The 17,011-nt window shown below is 38.2% G+C and overlaps 1 protein-coding gene and 1 long non-coding RNA gene across 2 annotated transcripts; one reads left to right on the top strand and one right to left on the bottom strand.

The window, feature by feature from the left end:
- Window positions 1-519: 519 nt before the first annotated feature.
- Window positions 520-9,860, top strand: LOC119917026. The gene is made up of 3 exons (XR_005447204.1): window positions 520-604; window positions 9,453-9,588; window positions 9,793-9,860. It is a non-coding gene; the product is annotated as an uncharacterized LOC119917026 (long non-coding RNA).
- Window positions 6,965-16,951, bottom strand: bmp5 (bone morphogenetic protein 5). Its single transcript, XM_038737086.1, has 7 exons — window positions 15,957-16,951; window positions 13,131-13,323; window positions 9,784-9,932; window positions 9,375-9,572; window positions 8,381-8,457; window positions 8,130-8,240; window positions 6,965-7,996 (listed from the first exon to the last, which is right to left on the bottom strand). The coding sequence occupies exons 1-7, from the start codon at window positions 16,450-16,452 to the stop codon at window positions 7,847-7,849; spliced, it is 1,374 nt and encodes a 457-aa protein (XP_038593014.1). The 5' UTR covers window positions 16,453-16,951; the 3' UTR covers window positions 6,965-7,846.
- Between the last annotated feature and the right edge of the window lie 60 nt (window positions 16,952-17,011).

Genomic DNA, 17,011 nt, shown 5'->3' with positions numbered 1-17,011 from the left:
TGCCAAAAATCAATAAAGGGGATTTCTGTAGTAGTTATATTTTTCTGAAAATAATAATTAATTCATTTGAAATAATATCATGGTTTTAGTGGTTTATTGGGCTTTACATTCTTTTCAGATGTGTGTAAATCAGTGCTTTAAACGCATCAGTGCCTGTAAATAATGAAGAGCTCATTTTGTAGAAGCACTAAATTAGTGCAAATCATTTCTATAATAGGTGGGCTACCATGGAGCACACTGTTGGGTACATTATGTATAGTGTATGCAGAATCTTTTAAATAAATATGTTAATTATAATGTGACAATTACTTATAATAACACAAAATAAGGTTGAAAAATCTGTATCCTTATCACCATAGCAAATGTAATTCATCATTTGTATTTGCTGTCTATAGTCAGAAAAATCACGACTCACCTCAAGGAAGAGTTGCCTTCTAAATGTCTCTTTTTCAGTCAATGATAACTGCATAAGTCGATTAACCCTAACTGACCTTTCAAAATTTCTACTTTCAAGGAAACTCGGCAGCTTCGGTCTATCTTGACAAATACCAGCTGCAAAGGGTCACTTGGCCTTCAGGGGATTTCCTGAATCAATGGGATGCAGGTGAGTGGAAGCTTTAAAGTTTTTAGAAGGTGTGGAAGAAAAGGAGGAGTTGACATTTTACAAAAAATAGTTCTATAGAACAGGTCTTCTGACATATGTAAGAAGATGAAATATAGCTTTCTTACTAAGAAAACAGAGGAATATTAAAAGTTGGAGGTGGTTTCAAGCTAACGCGAATATGTGAAACATTGACATTAAGCTTTTTCTGTAGTACATGCATTTATATGGTATAAGAGTAACAGTGTTTGTGTTTGTTCAGCAAAAACAGAGTAGAATAAAACTCTAAATAAGTAAAACAAAATGGCAATTCAGTCTAATTATCAGGCAACTAAGAAATAACAACTGCACAAACATAAAGATGTCTCCTTCTAGGTTAAACTCTGTAAAGGGACAATACTCTTTATGTTTGTGTAGATTAGGCAAACGGATACGCCTTGACAGGAAAAAGGATGTCTCTGTGCTAGCTTGTAAGCTCCTGAGAACAATATATTTTACACATGAGGATTTTGGAGACCAAGCAGATGATGAATGCCTCAAATTATTAAATAAAAATCAAACAGTGCAATGTCACATGTTCTGAACTGGAAAGAGTTGCATATAAAAGAAAGAGACTATTCTCTTTTTTGTGCTAAGAAAGAAACAGATGTGAAAAACAGTACTTTATGGAGTACAGGTTTCGGCATGGCATGAAAGGGGTTTTAAGCTCTCAGATATATACTGAAAACAAAGTGGAAGAAAGAAAACAGGAACCAGATTAAATCAATTTTCATCCTCCATCCGTCTTCAATTTCTACATCATGGATTTAACTGGATTGTAACAACAAGAGAGTCCTGGTGCTGAACGAATACTGCACCGTCATCACCCTGAAAGCAATAATCACGACATTGTCTTTCATACCCGGAGAAGGTGTAAGGGTTTGTTGAATATGTAGTTAGAATAATTACACCCAGTCCTACAGCGACGGACCACTTGATGGTGTATGATTGCGACTGAATTATGCATAAGACATGCTGCACAAAAAGAGCAAAGAATGAACGTATATATAATTCTCTTGCTCTTGTGTAAGGAAAGGTACCACCCCATCTCATTTCCATTACATTCAGCTATATAACAAGTAACAAAACGACCACAAACACTTCCAAATGTAAAGCCTTTATAAAAATAGCAGCCTACCTTACAGTTTCTTCAGCAAGGCTGGGCCACTCTGAGCCAACTTTCCACAGCTCCCCGTAGAGACAGCATGTGTGTTAAAGATTATCCTTGCAGTAATCACACCGCAGAGTCACAGAAGCCACTTACCTGTGTGTCGTGTCCACACAAGATCCTGACTGTTGAACACTGATTTATGAAATACAATTTCTCAGACTCTGCACATGTACCTCAAAGTAACGCTGTTCAGAGTTATGAACATTACTCCATTTTTATTGTGTGATCAAATACATATAAGTCCTCACTTGTTAATAATCAATTCACTGCAATATAATCATATCATTGATTCTGACATGCCAATATCTTCATTTCTTCTTCACAAAGGCGCTAGTTACAGATACTTTCAAGCGGATGGTTCTAAGCAGCCAGATATTTATTGTGCAGGTTTTTATATTGTACCGTGGAGGACTTCATGGCTGGATTACTGCTCCGACTGGCTCATAAAGTATAGCAATTTCCTTCAGTGTATCCATATCCTTGGTGGGAGAGAAATTGAATTTCACAGTAAAATTTACAGCAGCATGAACTGGGTTAAGTGGTGGCTGTTGACATCTCTATTTGCTTTCTAAATTGGTACAGTAGAATTTTTTTGTTCATTATATTTATGGTGGTGAGAAGATGACAAGACAGATATGCATCAACCTGCAAGTTAAACGCATTGTGGTGTAGGGTTGAGTGTCGTTTGAAATGTTTTGATAGTAGTCTAAAAATACGACACCTTATGATACACATACTTAGATGCTTTTTTCTTTTTTCTGTAGATTTTGTAACTTTATAATACATTATATGTATACGTTAAAACTAACGTTATAACTTTTCGACAAAACCCCTCAGTGTTGCCTAAACACCATTTGCCTCGACAAAATAGTGTCAAACTGGTAAAATTGGTGCTATGAAATCATTTCACTTGGTACCCAAAAGTTTTGAAAATACTAGAATGATGATAAGGACATGACCCTGCGCTGTAAGAGTGAAACACGGCATGGCTGACAGCACCATACACAGCCTGGGACACAGGAAAACCTTTGTTTTTCATCCTCCCATACTCCCTTTTCCCTGACACGCCATGTAGTGTAACATGCATTTAAGACAGAAAATACCTGAAAAATAACCTTTAGATAATGCTAACATTTATATTTATATTATTTTAAATATTTTTTCTTATTTCTGAACAACTCATGATGGGAGAAATACACCCAGTTTAAGCCAAAACCAAAGAATGTTAAGTTGCAATATTTAGACATTTGGACATATGTAATGTACTGTAAGAGGCTTTTAAGTACCATCCGAGAGCTTTTGAATCAAGAGGTTTTTTGAAATAGTCAGTGGTGTGCTATTGTCTTTCTTTAATCAGCTGACAGGTTACTGAGACACAGTGGTAGTTGCAGTTCTACTGAGCAAACATTCAGTCTACAGTATAAACACTACTAGATACATTTAATAGCCTTGGCTATTACAGTGATGGTGATTAACTGCCTTAAATGTATTATTTAAGTATTTATTTATTAATTTTGTGTTTTTTCATTTTGAAAACAACAGACCGGCAGGCTTTAATAGAAAAGATTTACCTTTACAGAGTGAATTGTGCCTTTCATTCTTTCCTTAGTTCATAATTGTGCCCAGATATGCCCAGACCCCTCTGTTGTACCCTGTAGGCAGCATATTTAACATTGGTTTGAAAGTGTGGTGATAATGTAAAACAGCATGATTAATACAGGCTAGAGACATCCTTGGCCTGCTTAATATCCTGTGCATCTGCTTTGGTTTGTGTTTTTCTTTTAAACCTTTTTTTAATTTTTTTATTTATTCTTTGACATAAATTGTACAATAGATTGGTGACAGGAGGATGTAACTAACCTGCACCAAAAGAAGAGAGCAGACGTTGTTAGCATGTCATGTCAGAAGCTTTTTATTTCTATACGGAGACAAACCCACATAACAATCTTTAAGGACTCACATGTTTTTATGGATTCTTGTGGAAAATATATTTTATAAATGCTGCATGTATTTAAAAAAAAAAAACCCAACCAGGATTTACCTTGAAAACAACTGCGTTGAAATACAGATATAGTTATACAAAGTAAACAGAGAGTTTATTTATTAAATTGTCTTAGAAAAGAACAGCTAAAGAGTATTCAAGCCATACATTTTGATTAGCGTTTCAAATTTGGACTCAAAGTACATGATTTAAAAATATAGAAATGCTTTAAATGCACAGGTGCCGCCTCTAATGGTAATGGGAAGTGACAGTTGAGTCCACAAACCCAAAACCCTCTCTTCTCTGGTTGGGGAAGCTAATGTGCATATTCGAATAACAAGCAAACATAACAGTGTTTCTGCGTAGCCCTCTGTCGGGACACATTCCTCGCTGGTCTTGCTGCAGCCTTGTCATACCAAACAAAATGTAAAAATGTGACCCATATGGTCTCCCTTCTCAAGAGGGACTGATTGAGCTGTATGGAAGCCGCAGCCCACCCACAGAATACAAATAAGGAGAACCACATGTGGGGAGATGAATTAGGTAAACTGCACAACATTTTTATTAGATACAATTTCACTTGCCTTGTGGATGGACTGCAAGGTGACACTTTGAAAATAAACGTTGAGGCACAGGAAGAAAAAGACCCCTGGTTAACAGAGGGTAAATCGATGAAACATGGAATTACCAAACCAAATGAACAATAACTGTTATGTTTTGTAGTTGTATGAGATTGACCAAAATGTGATCCAAATAAGCATCATGTCAGTCATCTAACCTGCGTGTATATGAGCCGACTGTACCAGTAAGTGAGCACATTAAAGACAGTCAAATGCGCAAATATAACATTTAACTAGAAGTGTGCCTTCACAGTACTTGGCGTATTGAACTCCATTAAGACTGTGAACAAATGTTTAGTTTCACAGTTTATGGCTATGTTTGTGTAAAATCCAACTTTTCTTTCACGGACTACTGACCACGTTTGATTTTCATTACAAATACAAATGTCCCTCAAACCTTGTTTACAAAATGAATAACTACTGAAAATACTTTGAATACACTATAAATAAATCATTATAGGGAATTAAAAGTAAGTGGTGGGAAGCTTTAAAGAGGTTTAGGAGTCACTGACATACAGTTTTTATTCTTGGTTGTCCATAAGGAAAAGATAGTTTTCCCTTTCAATATTTCTTTTGTTGCATGCTTTCACATACTTAGAAACTGTTGCTAATTATCTTGAGCTACTTTGACTCTTAGAAGTTTATAGACTCTTTAATATGGATGACTGAGGCACGGCTCCACTAAAAGTGGGATTTAATCATAATTGAAACAGAAAGAAAACAGACTACAAAACATTGCAGCTCCTGTGATTTAATCTGCGAGGACATCTCCGAGTGGCCTCCAGCACGAACACTTCTGTCGGTGGTCTGACAAGATTAGCTTTTTGTTTTTGTTTTGCAGCATTTGTCAACATATTTCCTGCTGGTGATGGTTTAGATTAGATAAAAAATGACCTGAATCATCAAGCATTCGTGACTTCTGACAGACAGCCAGTCCCGGACTGCTAAGAGCTTCAAGATGATCACATTTGCCGAACAAAAGAACATCTCCTTAACAGCCACTTGCATGGACACGTCTGTTTTCTCAATCAGGTTCAGAGAATAACTTGTTTGTGGCAGATAAAAAACGTAATATGGAAACACATCCAGACATTATGTAACTATATTTATGTAAAGCCCACAGTATGTTGTGACATATGCTGTAAACCTGAGAGCATGATGCATGAATAATTCACGAGAAACCCTTCATGAAAAGTAAACTGCAATGGGTTGTGACCTTTTTCCAGCATGTTTCAGAAGTGGCCACTGGAAGTGCTGATCTGATGAATGTCAAGGCCCCGCTCACTCACTGCAGTCTGTTTTTGACCACGGGGGTCTCAGAGGAGAAGAGGCCACTATATTAATCTGTCCTGAGTATGGCAATTGTTGCCCTTCCCTTTTATGTGGTCAGGAGGTTGCTGTCGAGAGGGCTGCGTAGTTTGGGATAACTTAAATAGGTGCTCATTCATAGCAGCTCCTGCGTTACAGAAAAGGAAGAAATGTAGCTGAATTGGAAAAAAATCCATGATATTAAACAGTAGATGGGATTGTGAAGTGCTAGGAGTAATCATGCCAGGCAACAGGCCGCAGGAATGCAAATCACCCCTCAAGCCAAGAGTTAAGTTAGCAGGTGGCCTCTTCTATTCACTGAATGTCAACACTCCTTTTAGATGGAGCCCACATAACATCTGGGCAGGCCAGCCACTGCTTTTAATTAAGTGAAATACAGTCACTCAATGTTCTGCCATGTCAGAGAGGGAAATTTTTTTTTATACAAGTGGGAGGGTAGGGGGAGAAAGAGTGCAACAGTACATATCCTGTGTTCAGTCAAGGTCAACACAGTTGTGTAAATAAATATTAATCCTTAACCTAATCCCTAGATTTCCAAGAGCATTGAAAATACGTGCATAACCAGAGTACTTCTCTGGACATAACACGTTCACTTGCGCTTTCCTGGAAATTCTGATTATCATGAATGAAGAGGAAATACACCAACAGTCGGCCAGTTTAGTTATGGTCTCCACTTTGTTTCCTGGGGTGAATCTTAGCTCTTAGCAGATGGCAACATCCAAAATACGAGTGTACAGAACACAAGCAAGCAGGGAGGTGCCACACACATCGCATAAATCACATGATTCATGGTATCTTTCCCCTTAATCAGGAAGGGATTGCTTACAAAATGATATACCTTTCTCTGATGGCAGCTTCATGATATTCACCCTTTTGGGCTGTCTTTGGAGATCACAGCCACTGCTTTACCGCTAGCGCCCTGTACCACTAGCATTACCACTCCCCAAGAGCATGTCAGCAGGCTCCGTGGGTGGACCCCTAGTTTATATCATACTTGTCAAACATTTATAAGTCTGAGACGGTAGTCCGGCAACAGTGTGTAAAACATCCACAGAGCTCTAAACAGAAATACAAAAGGACAACTTGAATTTGAAAAGGCTGGAGGACTTTCAGCTGGAGGGGGGTAAAAAGTCTCCAAGATGAAATGCATTTCTGCATATAGTTTAGGATGATAAATGGAACGAGAAAAGCTGCGAGGTCAAGTAAAGGCAAAGCCAAAGATAAAGCGTTTTTCAAGTGGTACATTTATTAAAATACACAACACTCTACATTAAGATATACTTTCCCCAAACATATGCTGGAATCAGTGTGGTGCAAAGACATTTGACGCTATGTCAAAGTCCACAGAGGAATGAGAAAACAGTGTTTATGGAAGAGTTTCATTCCAGACTGACATAATCCCCTTCTGAGGACACTCTCTTTTAAAAAAAAGAACTGGCTTGGAAAAGGTGAAACAGTATCAGTGCTGAAAGATGGTGACAGCTTGAGAATAGCTTTGGGCAGTTTGGTTTAGATTAGAGAACACTCACACTTTTTTTCTCTCCCTGTGATCCAATCTGATTTAAGATATGTCCAACAGCCTGTTCAAGTTGTGATGTTAGTGCTAATAGCATCGCCTTGAGGATTCCCTTGTTTATCACATAACTTGTGATGCTGCATTTTGTGACATTATTCTATATGTATTAGTCACGCAATATTAGCATTGAAGAAAAACAAATCATATACTGACTTACAAGTATAATTCTACATGGCTCAGAGAGTGTACTGTAAGAAGTGGGGGAGAAACAAGCAGAAGGGGAAGCGATCTTATGCATCATGATGACTCCAGTGAATAGTTAACTCATATAAGTTGTCATACAGACGTATATAAGAGAGAGTATATGCCAACGGACACAAAAGTTAGGTAATAACTGACGTAAAATAAAATCAACATGTCCTAATCATTTAAATATTGCAATATTCAGTGCTATTTTTTTAAAAGAAAATAAATTAGGTAATACAACTTTATATACATAATACTGTACATCACATCACACCTGCAACAGATGTGCTTTCCAGCGATTCCCATACCAGATAGATAGCATAAATTAAAGTTAGCCTGGCCACTAATGGCAACCACAAGACCTAACTACCATATTTCTATATTTCTTGAGGATAACGTTTGAGCTGTCATCAAAGTAAAGTACTGATATTGCGTTGAGCTTGGTTGGGGCACAGCATGGTTTTGGCACATTGTCAGGAAACATTAAATGGACCTAAAAATGAGAGCATAAAGTAGGTTTTAAAAGAGGTGCAATAGCAGTGGGTTTCAAATGAATTGTAACTGCTAAGAACATTATGGTAGCTTATAACATGATTTTATTGCATTATACTCTAAAGAATACTTACCAGGGTTTGCACAATTGCATGATTTGTTGCGTTCATGTGAGCGTTGAGTGGAAAAGAGCATTCACCATCACAGTAAAAAGCAGCATAGCCCTCAGGTGCAATGATCCAGTCCTTGACAAAAAAATGAGCTTCCGTTATTTACGACACACGGTGAGTTTTCTTAGCGTCGCCTTATAATCTCAATGGGAAGGTGCTGTTCATTGTGTTATTACTGTTTGTTTGGCTTGTGATATGAAATAATTTTGTTATACCTGCCAGCCCAAATCTCGAAAACTGACGTAAAGTTCGTGCTTCTTGCAGGCTTGCTTGTGTTCACTTGTGTTGTAATCTGAAAAATAAAAAGGTTATTAATCATAACAGAAAGTAAGGATTGTATATATGTTTTACTTTGCTTACCGTAGCAAGGTTAGCACAACGGTGGCATACAAGTCTATAAAGCTCCTGATCAAATGCACTATAAAATCACATTAATAGTCATCATAAATAGTCTATAAATATCACCATAGGGCCTTATTAATCATTACATTATTGTGATAAATTGAAAACATTTCAATTAAGAAACAATAGATGATTCATTAAATGTTTGATTTGGGAGCTACAGGCCTTTCCCCTGAGTCATGAATCTATACAACAGGCACATTAGCCAAGACAAATGTAATAATCAACAAACTTTTACTAGGTCATTAATTATTCCTTAAAATAATTATTGATTAATGAGATGTACAGGACATGTACTTCACAGTTATATTATTTAGTTTAATATAATTGGCACGCAGATCAGAACTGAATGCTGAATTTAAAAAATCATCTAAAAATGTTAAGGTTTGTTCTGAGGTTGGCACCAAAGGAGTGGAATGAATAAGGTTAGAAAATCAAAAGGTTTCATCCTTACGGGATCATTGAGGAAGGTGCTAAGCAAATTACATGGCAATTAGCTTATTATGTAGAGAATATACACATATTTCTTGTCAAAACTGTGAACTGACAAGAAATAAAATGATTAGGTGTCATCGCCCAGAGACCATGAATATGCATATTTGAAATGATTTTTTCCTGCCAATCTGTCCGGTAATTGTGGAGGTATATTGCTGCAGGAAATTAAGTTGGTTAGTCTGACAAATGGATGATGTCTGTTGGAATTTTAGCAGGACAAAATTATTTAGTTCAAATGGATCTAATGTATAGGATAAAAGAAACTGTAAAAAATTAAGTAGCATCTTAACTACATCATAAAAGCGCACATACCTCCAGTTTTTGGTGCCCTAGATGATTCGTGTTGATTAGTAGATTTATTGCGATTGTGGTTCTTTTTTTTCCCACCAGCAGCTCTGACAGAGCGAAGCAACACCCCACTGGCCTTGAAGAAAGCAACCAGGAATGGCTGTTTGGACTGGGGCCCGTTCCTCCCAATGATTCCAGCAGATTTTATGTTGATACTTCGTCCTTTAAAAAACAGAAGGTAAATAAAACTTTCAAAATAAAACTAAAGAAAAATGGGATGTTTTATCATTTTATGACTTGGCTTTATGGCTTTCAAGGTGAAATTGAAGTTCAGCACTTATACAAATACTAGGTCAAGCCATTCATCTTTATGGCCATTTACCGGTGGTAAGTAATGACAATCAGACTGAGCTGAAAACTGAACTTCACTTGCCATCTACAGTCTCCACACAGAGCTGCAGGCCCAAGTTCTGCTGTGGGTTCATCACCCAGTGGTTACTGGTGGCCGTGATGTCAAACACTAGCCAGCCCCCATCAGATGCTTGGACCTTTTTGGAGTCGAGCAAGAACGTCTCTGCATCTCTGAAGGTAAGAAAAAAACAATGAAACAATCATCAGCATTAAATAAACTTCAGTTAAAAGAATGCATACTCAAACTGCCAGGACACACAAGAAAGCAGCAAGTGCATTACACAACAGAAAGACACATTATGTCTTCTGATTATTTAACATATATCCAGTGAAAATTAGCTTAATTTTTTTCCCCTGTTGGCATGTTGGTTTTCCAGATTATTACCTCTGCGTCTCAGAGGTCAAACAGATGGCGAAATGAATGTACAAATTACAGAACCTCAGTGCCTGTTACAGTGCATTAAGCTCTAGAACAAATAAAAACTGTATGTGCACCTTAATGTTGCACAGCTTTAATGGGACACAAAAAAGAAACCTCATGCTTCTTTGAGAGCATTTAGACTGAACCCGAGAGGTATTAACCAGTTAGACTGGAACAGATAAACGAGGTATCACTGACTGATCATAAATGGATGGTTTAGCCCAAACTGTAGTAGCCAAAATCTTAAGTGGCTTTTTTTGTTTCTTCATATCTTTATCCTTTTGAAACCAAATGCCTTCATTGTTGAAAACTGATTTGGTAACAGTGATTGGGTCATTTTTGTTTGCCAGCTTTGTACTGGAGAAAAAAAAAAAGAAAGCAGCTGCGTTATTGTTGAAGAAGCTGTGACCAGTAATAAACTGCAGTGTTTCGTAGTGAAAGGTGTGCCAAGATTTCAGTTATTTGATTAGCAAAACACTTCAGGAGTTATGAATCGTGTATATCATCCCTCGTGTATTTTTAACATGAGCCTGACATAAGGCATCTATCAACCCTAAGTTGAAAAAGGACCGCTTCGCAATTTGCATTGGATTCCTTTCAAGTGGCAGATCGGATAAGGCAGCGCCTGTTCAGTTTTTGTGGTTACATGGTGCTGGTCGGCGAGAACCAAGATTTTCCATGTGGCCCCAATAGTTCAGGAATTATTCATGTGTTTATTACAGGTGTAATAAAACCCAACCTCTTGTGGAATTCCACATGAGTTCAATCCTTATGAGTGACATGCTGGTGAACTTCCTCCTTTAAATGTAAAATATTAAACTTATATCCTGGAGGAAATTGTTTATCCCGTGATTACTGGATGTACTGTTCCACAGAGTGAGTTAAAGTGAGTCAATACCATGGATAGACGTAACTCCTCTTTTTAGGCAAGTCTGTCTCCTGCAAGTTATGTTCATATGCCACTATTCTCTATTAGGAATTTATGTTCAGTAGCAAAGTTCAGCACCAGTGCAGGACGTAGTGTGACATTGAAATAGTGGAGTAAAAGGAGGTCGGGTTTGTGCGTAATTGCCTGACTTTAAAGGTACCCTGTGGAGTTTTTGACCACTGGTAGTGAAGCGATATGAAGCAATATGTTTTTAAGAGGTCCTCAGTTTGTTAGTATCCTGTTCCGGTCGTGTACACAAGGACAATGTTTCCCCAATTGATAGTTAGTGGCAGTAAAATACCAAAAGGTTTTGCAATGTGCCAACAAAGACAGAGAAAAATAAAACTGCTATCAAGCAAATATGTATATATGTAAACCCTGGAGGTTTCAAATTCTACCAAAAATTGGCTTTGCACATGGTTTAAAATAACATATTAACAACAATAATAACATAAATTTAATAAAATGACAATAATAAAATAACTTTGTTAAGAAAAACACTTTACAGGATACCTTTGAAACCAGCATCTCAAATTCAAGTTTCATACTCAAAATAGTAGCTTGTACTAGATTTACTTATTTAACATTGACTACAGCCTTTACTTAACCCTAAAAACATGATTTTAAAGTATTGCACTTGAACTGGGGATGTTGCTATTAAAGTACATGGTCGCTATCTTAAACCCTTAAGACGCCCCTACAAAGTGGTTTTAATTTATTTCTTAAACCATAACTTGACCATACTTTAGTTAGCGCACACGTGGATTTTGGGATAATACCCAACTGAAAATCATTAGTAGTGACCAATATGCGTATACAGTATTAACATTCTGTCTGATATGTTGAAGAAAAACATAAATTAACTAGTATGGCTTTACAAACCAGTAGTACTCATATAATGTGAAATCCTTATGGCTTTTTAAGCATAACATTGTTTCTAAGATTTCTCGCATTGGGAAAGAGTTGTCCTTTGTGAACACTAACTAAAACATACTATTCCCCATGAAAACGTGTGTGAAAACTTAAACTGAGCAGTCTTCCCCTTTAAGATGGCAGAGTCCATTGACTTGGACCTTTTCAAAGCCCAGGAGGGCCATATCTCCCCTTCAATCACCCACACACATTTTTGGCAAGCAAATGTGGGCCTACTTTTAAGTACACCCTTGTGCATTCAGCTATGTGATGGTTTAAACTTCCGGAATATTGTTAAGACAGGCAGGTGGTGGGCATAACAGTGACCACGGGAGCACCCAAGGGAGCTCTCCCCCCTCACCCCGCCCCTTTCGGGCCCTCATGGTTTCATCTGGGACATGGACAGCTTGGCAGGCAACACAAGACGAGTGATAACTGATGAACCTTCCAAGCTTCGTAAGTGGCCAACTTGCTAATGGAGTTCTCTTTATCCGAGAACTATATTTGTAAGGCAGACATGGTGCGAATGAAGGAGAACAGGGTTGGAGATACAAGGGCTTTCTATGTGAGTGGAAAGTTTCAACCTCACAAGACAATAGCTGTTGGACTATTTGTCTTTTTAACTGTGACACAGGATAACTGCATTGAGCACATTTGTTTACTTTTACCTTTATTACAGTGAACAGTTATTTTTGTTTTCTTTCTATCGATTTTCTTTCTTTCTCGAATTGCAAAGAGAATGACGTTTGCAGGCCCTCAGCCTATATTCTTTTTTCCTCCTCTGGGACTGATTATATGAGGCTAGATTAATTTTATGTCAAATGTAGGTAGAGCAAATGCATTCTTTTTTGTAAGCTGGTCATATATTTTGTACGCAAAGTAACTAGTAACTATATCTGTCTACAGATAAATGTAGTGTAAAAATACAATATTTGCATCTGAAATTGTTTGGCGTAGAAGTATAAAGGAGCAGAAAATTGAAATACTCTAAAATACACTAAAAAAGTGTGCAGTTACCTCGAAATTGTACTTAAGTACTTGAATAAATGTTGAATAAATGTATTTAGACACTGACTTGTATGGTTGGTTTACTTGATTAGGTACTTACTTGTTTTGATATTCTTTGATGACTTGATATATGGAAACCTTCAGAGTAATATTGTCGTAGCGCACATGACTGCGGTCCTTATAGATCCGAAACTCTGCAGCAGTCACTGCCTCTCCGTCCGGGATCTGAGTCAGATCAAAGCGGAACTCCTTGTAGTGTCTTCGTTGGTGAGAAAAATCTTTGTCTTTCTCCACTGGGAAAGAAAATATTTCATGATGAAATTCATTTTCACTGGCAGCAAAGCTTTCACGATCAAAAAATATGACTTCAACTCCTGAACCACTGCGTGTGTTGCTCAGAAGAAAAAATATGCCGGCATTAACGCACAGAAAAAGAGTAATTTATCACATCTTCTTTTACATTCCAAGTCCAATCCAAACATTTTGACTACCAACAAAAGCACTTTCCAGGTCATTAAATCAGTCAACTGAATACAGGTAGCAGTTCCCAGACAGGCCCTCTACTGTGTGCCTAACTGCATTCTCTGGCCATGATGAATGGGCTGTCAGTTAAGAAAAACAGGCTGATTTCAATTAAAGACACTTTCGTCTGCTCCTCAAGTGAGAGAAAAGACCAGACAGGATTCTTCAGCGCCATGTGAGCATCTACTCTGCCCTCATTTCTGACCTTATATTGACCTCCTGTAGGTTTCATACAATGCACTAAGAGTCTTTAATGACCGTTAGCCTTTAAAGCAATGTATTTCTAATATACTGAGCAATTTTGGATATCTTTTTAGGCCTGTCATTTTTGAAAATGTTTAAAAACTCATAACATGTCTCGTTATTTTATATTTTGCTGCATGGAAATAAATTAAATATATGTACAGCTTGATTTTTCAAGGTCTTGCGTCTATTTTTGTAGATAAAATAAAGCCCCTCAATGCAATGACCTTAATATCAGCACCAGAGAGCCTCAGTGTATCAACAGTATGAACATGCTGACAAAAGATACTTTGATTCTACTAAAAAGTGCCCGCCAACTGTCTCACACCCCTGCCTGGTAGCAGAAAAGAGGCTGAATGTGGCTGAGGTCAGTAGATTTTCTGACATCCATGGTGATATCATGCAATGCACTTCCCTGATATTTTATCGAGAGAGAGAACGCCTGTGGTTACTTAGCACAAACAGGTCAGAGGTCAGGTCTGACTTGTACCCACTGAGCGTGTTCCATTATATTAGCCACAGGCAGTAATCTGAAGCAGAAGTGCCACTGAGAGCATACAGCATTTAACTTTCAAACAGCTAAGATTAAATAATGACTTCACTCTCTGGTAAGGGCGAGCTGTGTGCATTCTTGATGAGTTGCATATTAATTGGATTCAGAGTGTTCTACCAGGACAGTATCTGTATCTTGTTAATAAGATGAATAAATAACTGGTGTGTTTCATCAGTTGCATTTAATCTCATGTGGATTTTTTAATAGCTGACTTCTTATTCATATATTGAAAGTTGAAATGGTTACAATAAGCATATTGAAGTGCGTGAAATGTCACAGACGTTTCTAAAACAGTTGAGGTCAGTAGCTATATTTGAGTGTACTGTAATAAAGACAGAGCCCTATTGAACACTTCACTGACAGTCCCCAGAAAGAGAGCAGAGCTTTCAAGGCTGACAGTGTACATGCCCTGGTATAGTGGTAAGTGGAAACAGATGGGCTCAGGCCAAGGTGAGGGATTATACTTCCAAGCAACTCTACACAAATTCACTTTCACATGTTTTGCTCTATATTTAAGAAAATTAAATCCTTAACACTAAAATACCGACATTATGTAAAGTCTATTTATGGTGATTTTTGTATCGTTTATTTAGGATTCTGCAATGCCGCGTCATATTTCATTTTTGAGCAACTTTTCATGTGCCGTGCTTAATATTTAAACTCTCATTTAAAGAACAATCAAAGCTACAAATCACACAAATATGAAGAATGGAGCTACTGCTTTCTCATAGTGACAGAACCTCAAGATATACAGGCATCAGTCAATATCACTCCCCCTTTAACAACAGGAAATAATTTAGACCAATTTTCTCAAGGTCAGACAGTCATCTGATAAGTTGCTCTGATCTGCTGGGTTAAGGGTCCCTGCTACTGAACAAACGCAATCATCATACAGATCAGCTGCTTTTTAAAAGAAGGCAGCACAAATTGATAGGGTCAAAATGTTGGGCCTAATTCTGTTAAATACAAAATACTTCACACAAGGCTAAAGCAACTGAACACCTCTGATGCCAGATGATGACTGAAAATGAATGAAAATGTACTTGGGGAATTTTGTTGTTGTTCTTTTTTAAATAAGCTCAAACTACATGTGTCTAATTATTTTTGACTAAATGAATTAACTGCATGTGCTGACAAACACAGGCAAATAAATATATTAATGAATTTAAATGGGCCTGAATCATGAAATGCATGGATAAAGACTTTCATGCTGCAGTATTTTATAGTTGCTGTCTGCAGTTGGTTGTTTATAACTTTACACTTCATGTAGCCTACAAAATACTGGGCTTTTCATCCAGTACACAGATAAAGCTAATACAGGTGAAAGTCTTATTATACATTAGTTTATTGTTAATCAGCCATAATAACTTTATAATATAAAATTATACTTAATTAGTAGTTAATTTAATTTACAGTTGAGGAAATGAAGATGAAAACAAACACGAGTTATAGAAGGAGTTTTTCTTTTACTTTGAGATGTGGATTTTGTAACTTGAGCACCTCTAAATAATACTGAAACCAGGCGTCACCTGCATTGTAATCTAGATTAATTACTTAATTGTAATTTAAGGAAAACTGGTGAGAAATTATCCCTTTAATGCCACTTACCTAAATTGACAAAACTCATAACCATGTCGGCATCATTGAGAAAGTTGGTGTCGTGTGCTGAGGTGACCGCGGGGCTGTGGCCTAACAGAGGGGCCGCGCGGTAAGGCTGTGCCACACGGGAGTACCCGGCATGCTGGGGGCTGTAGTAACCCTTCCTGGAGTGCCCCTGAGCCTTGGCACTGAAGCTCTTCCCTGCGCCCTGCTGCTGAGCCACCTCCTCCTCCTCCACAGCCATGGCGTTGTACAGGTCGAGCATGAAGAGCGGCGCAGAGGACGCCTGCTTCCCGGGAGAGAATGGCCTCGGGCGGTGAGGCAAGCCCAGGATGGAGAGGATCTCTCTCTGGATCTCCCTGCGTTCGTGATTGCGCAACCTCCTGTAAATAAAACTGGAGTGCACATGGTTGTCACTTAACCCGCAATGAGCGCAGGACAGAAAACTCAAGCAGCTCCACGCAAGTCCAAGTACAGCACGGTTCAAAGGTGTAAGCGCTGTCATCCTGACAAGTAGTTCACTCTGGGGTGTGAAGTTGAACTACATCGCACTCTGTGGGAAGAATAAAATAATTTATACCTCTGCCAATACGCAATCATAGACTTTCCATATCAGACAGATGCACCGCAACTTTGGCGGTGGTAACTGAGGGGGCTTTGTACCGGTCAGCCCTTCTACAAATGAGGTATCAGCTTGCAGAAAAGTCGCCGCTCCTCTCCTGTGTGCGGGGCTCCTCCAGCAGTATTTACTCCTCCAGGGTCCATCCAAAGCCACAGCAAGTATTTATGGAGCTGTGACCCCGTCCCCTCACCTTACTCCTCTCTGATGCAAAAACATGTAGGTACGCCCATAACGTCGAGGGATAACCCGGAGTTTCCAGTGGATGAAATGTGTTGATCTGAGTCAAAAATGAGCAGAGGAGCGACTTATGCCCCGGCTCGCATTTTTCTTCTCCACCTCTCCACCCCCACGGTCAGTGTATTGGGGCTAGTTGCCCTCTGAGTCCATCCCACACTCAACTTTTGTTTTTTCATCCACCTCTAGCGGCCGCAATAAAACTTCA

This window comes from Micropterus salmoides, unplaced genomic scaffold (assembly GCF_014851395.1).
Source record: "Micropterus salmoides isolate LMB-PRFRI ecotype aquatic unplaced genomic scaffold, ASM1485139v1 Ms_hic_scaffold_22, whole genome shotgun sequence".
NCBI classification, from domain to species: domain Eukaryota; kingdom Metazoa; phylum Chordata; class Actinopteri; order Centrarchiformes; family Centrarchidae; genus Micropterus; species Micropterus salmoides.
The sequence above is the reverse complement of the archived record's forward strand: the minus strand, read 5'-3'. Positions and strand labels throughout refer to the sequence as shown.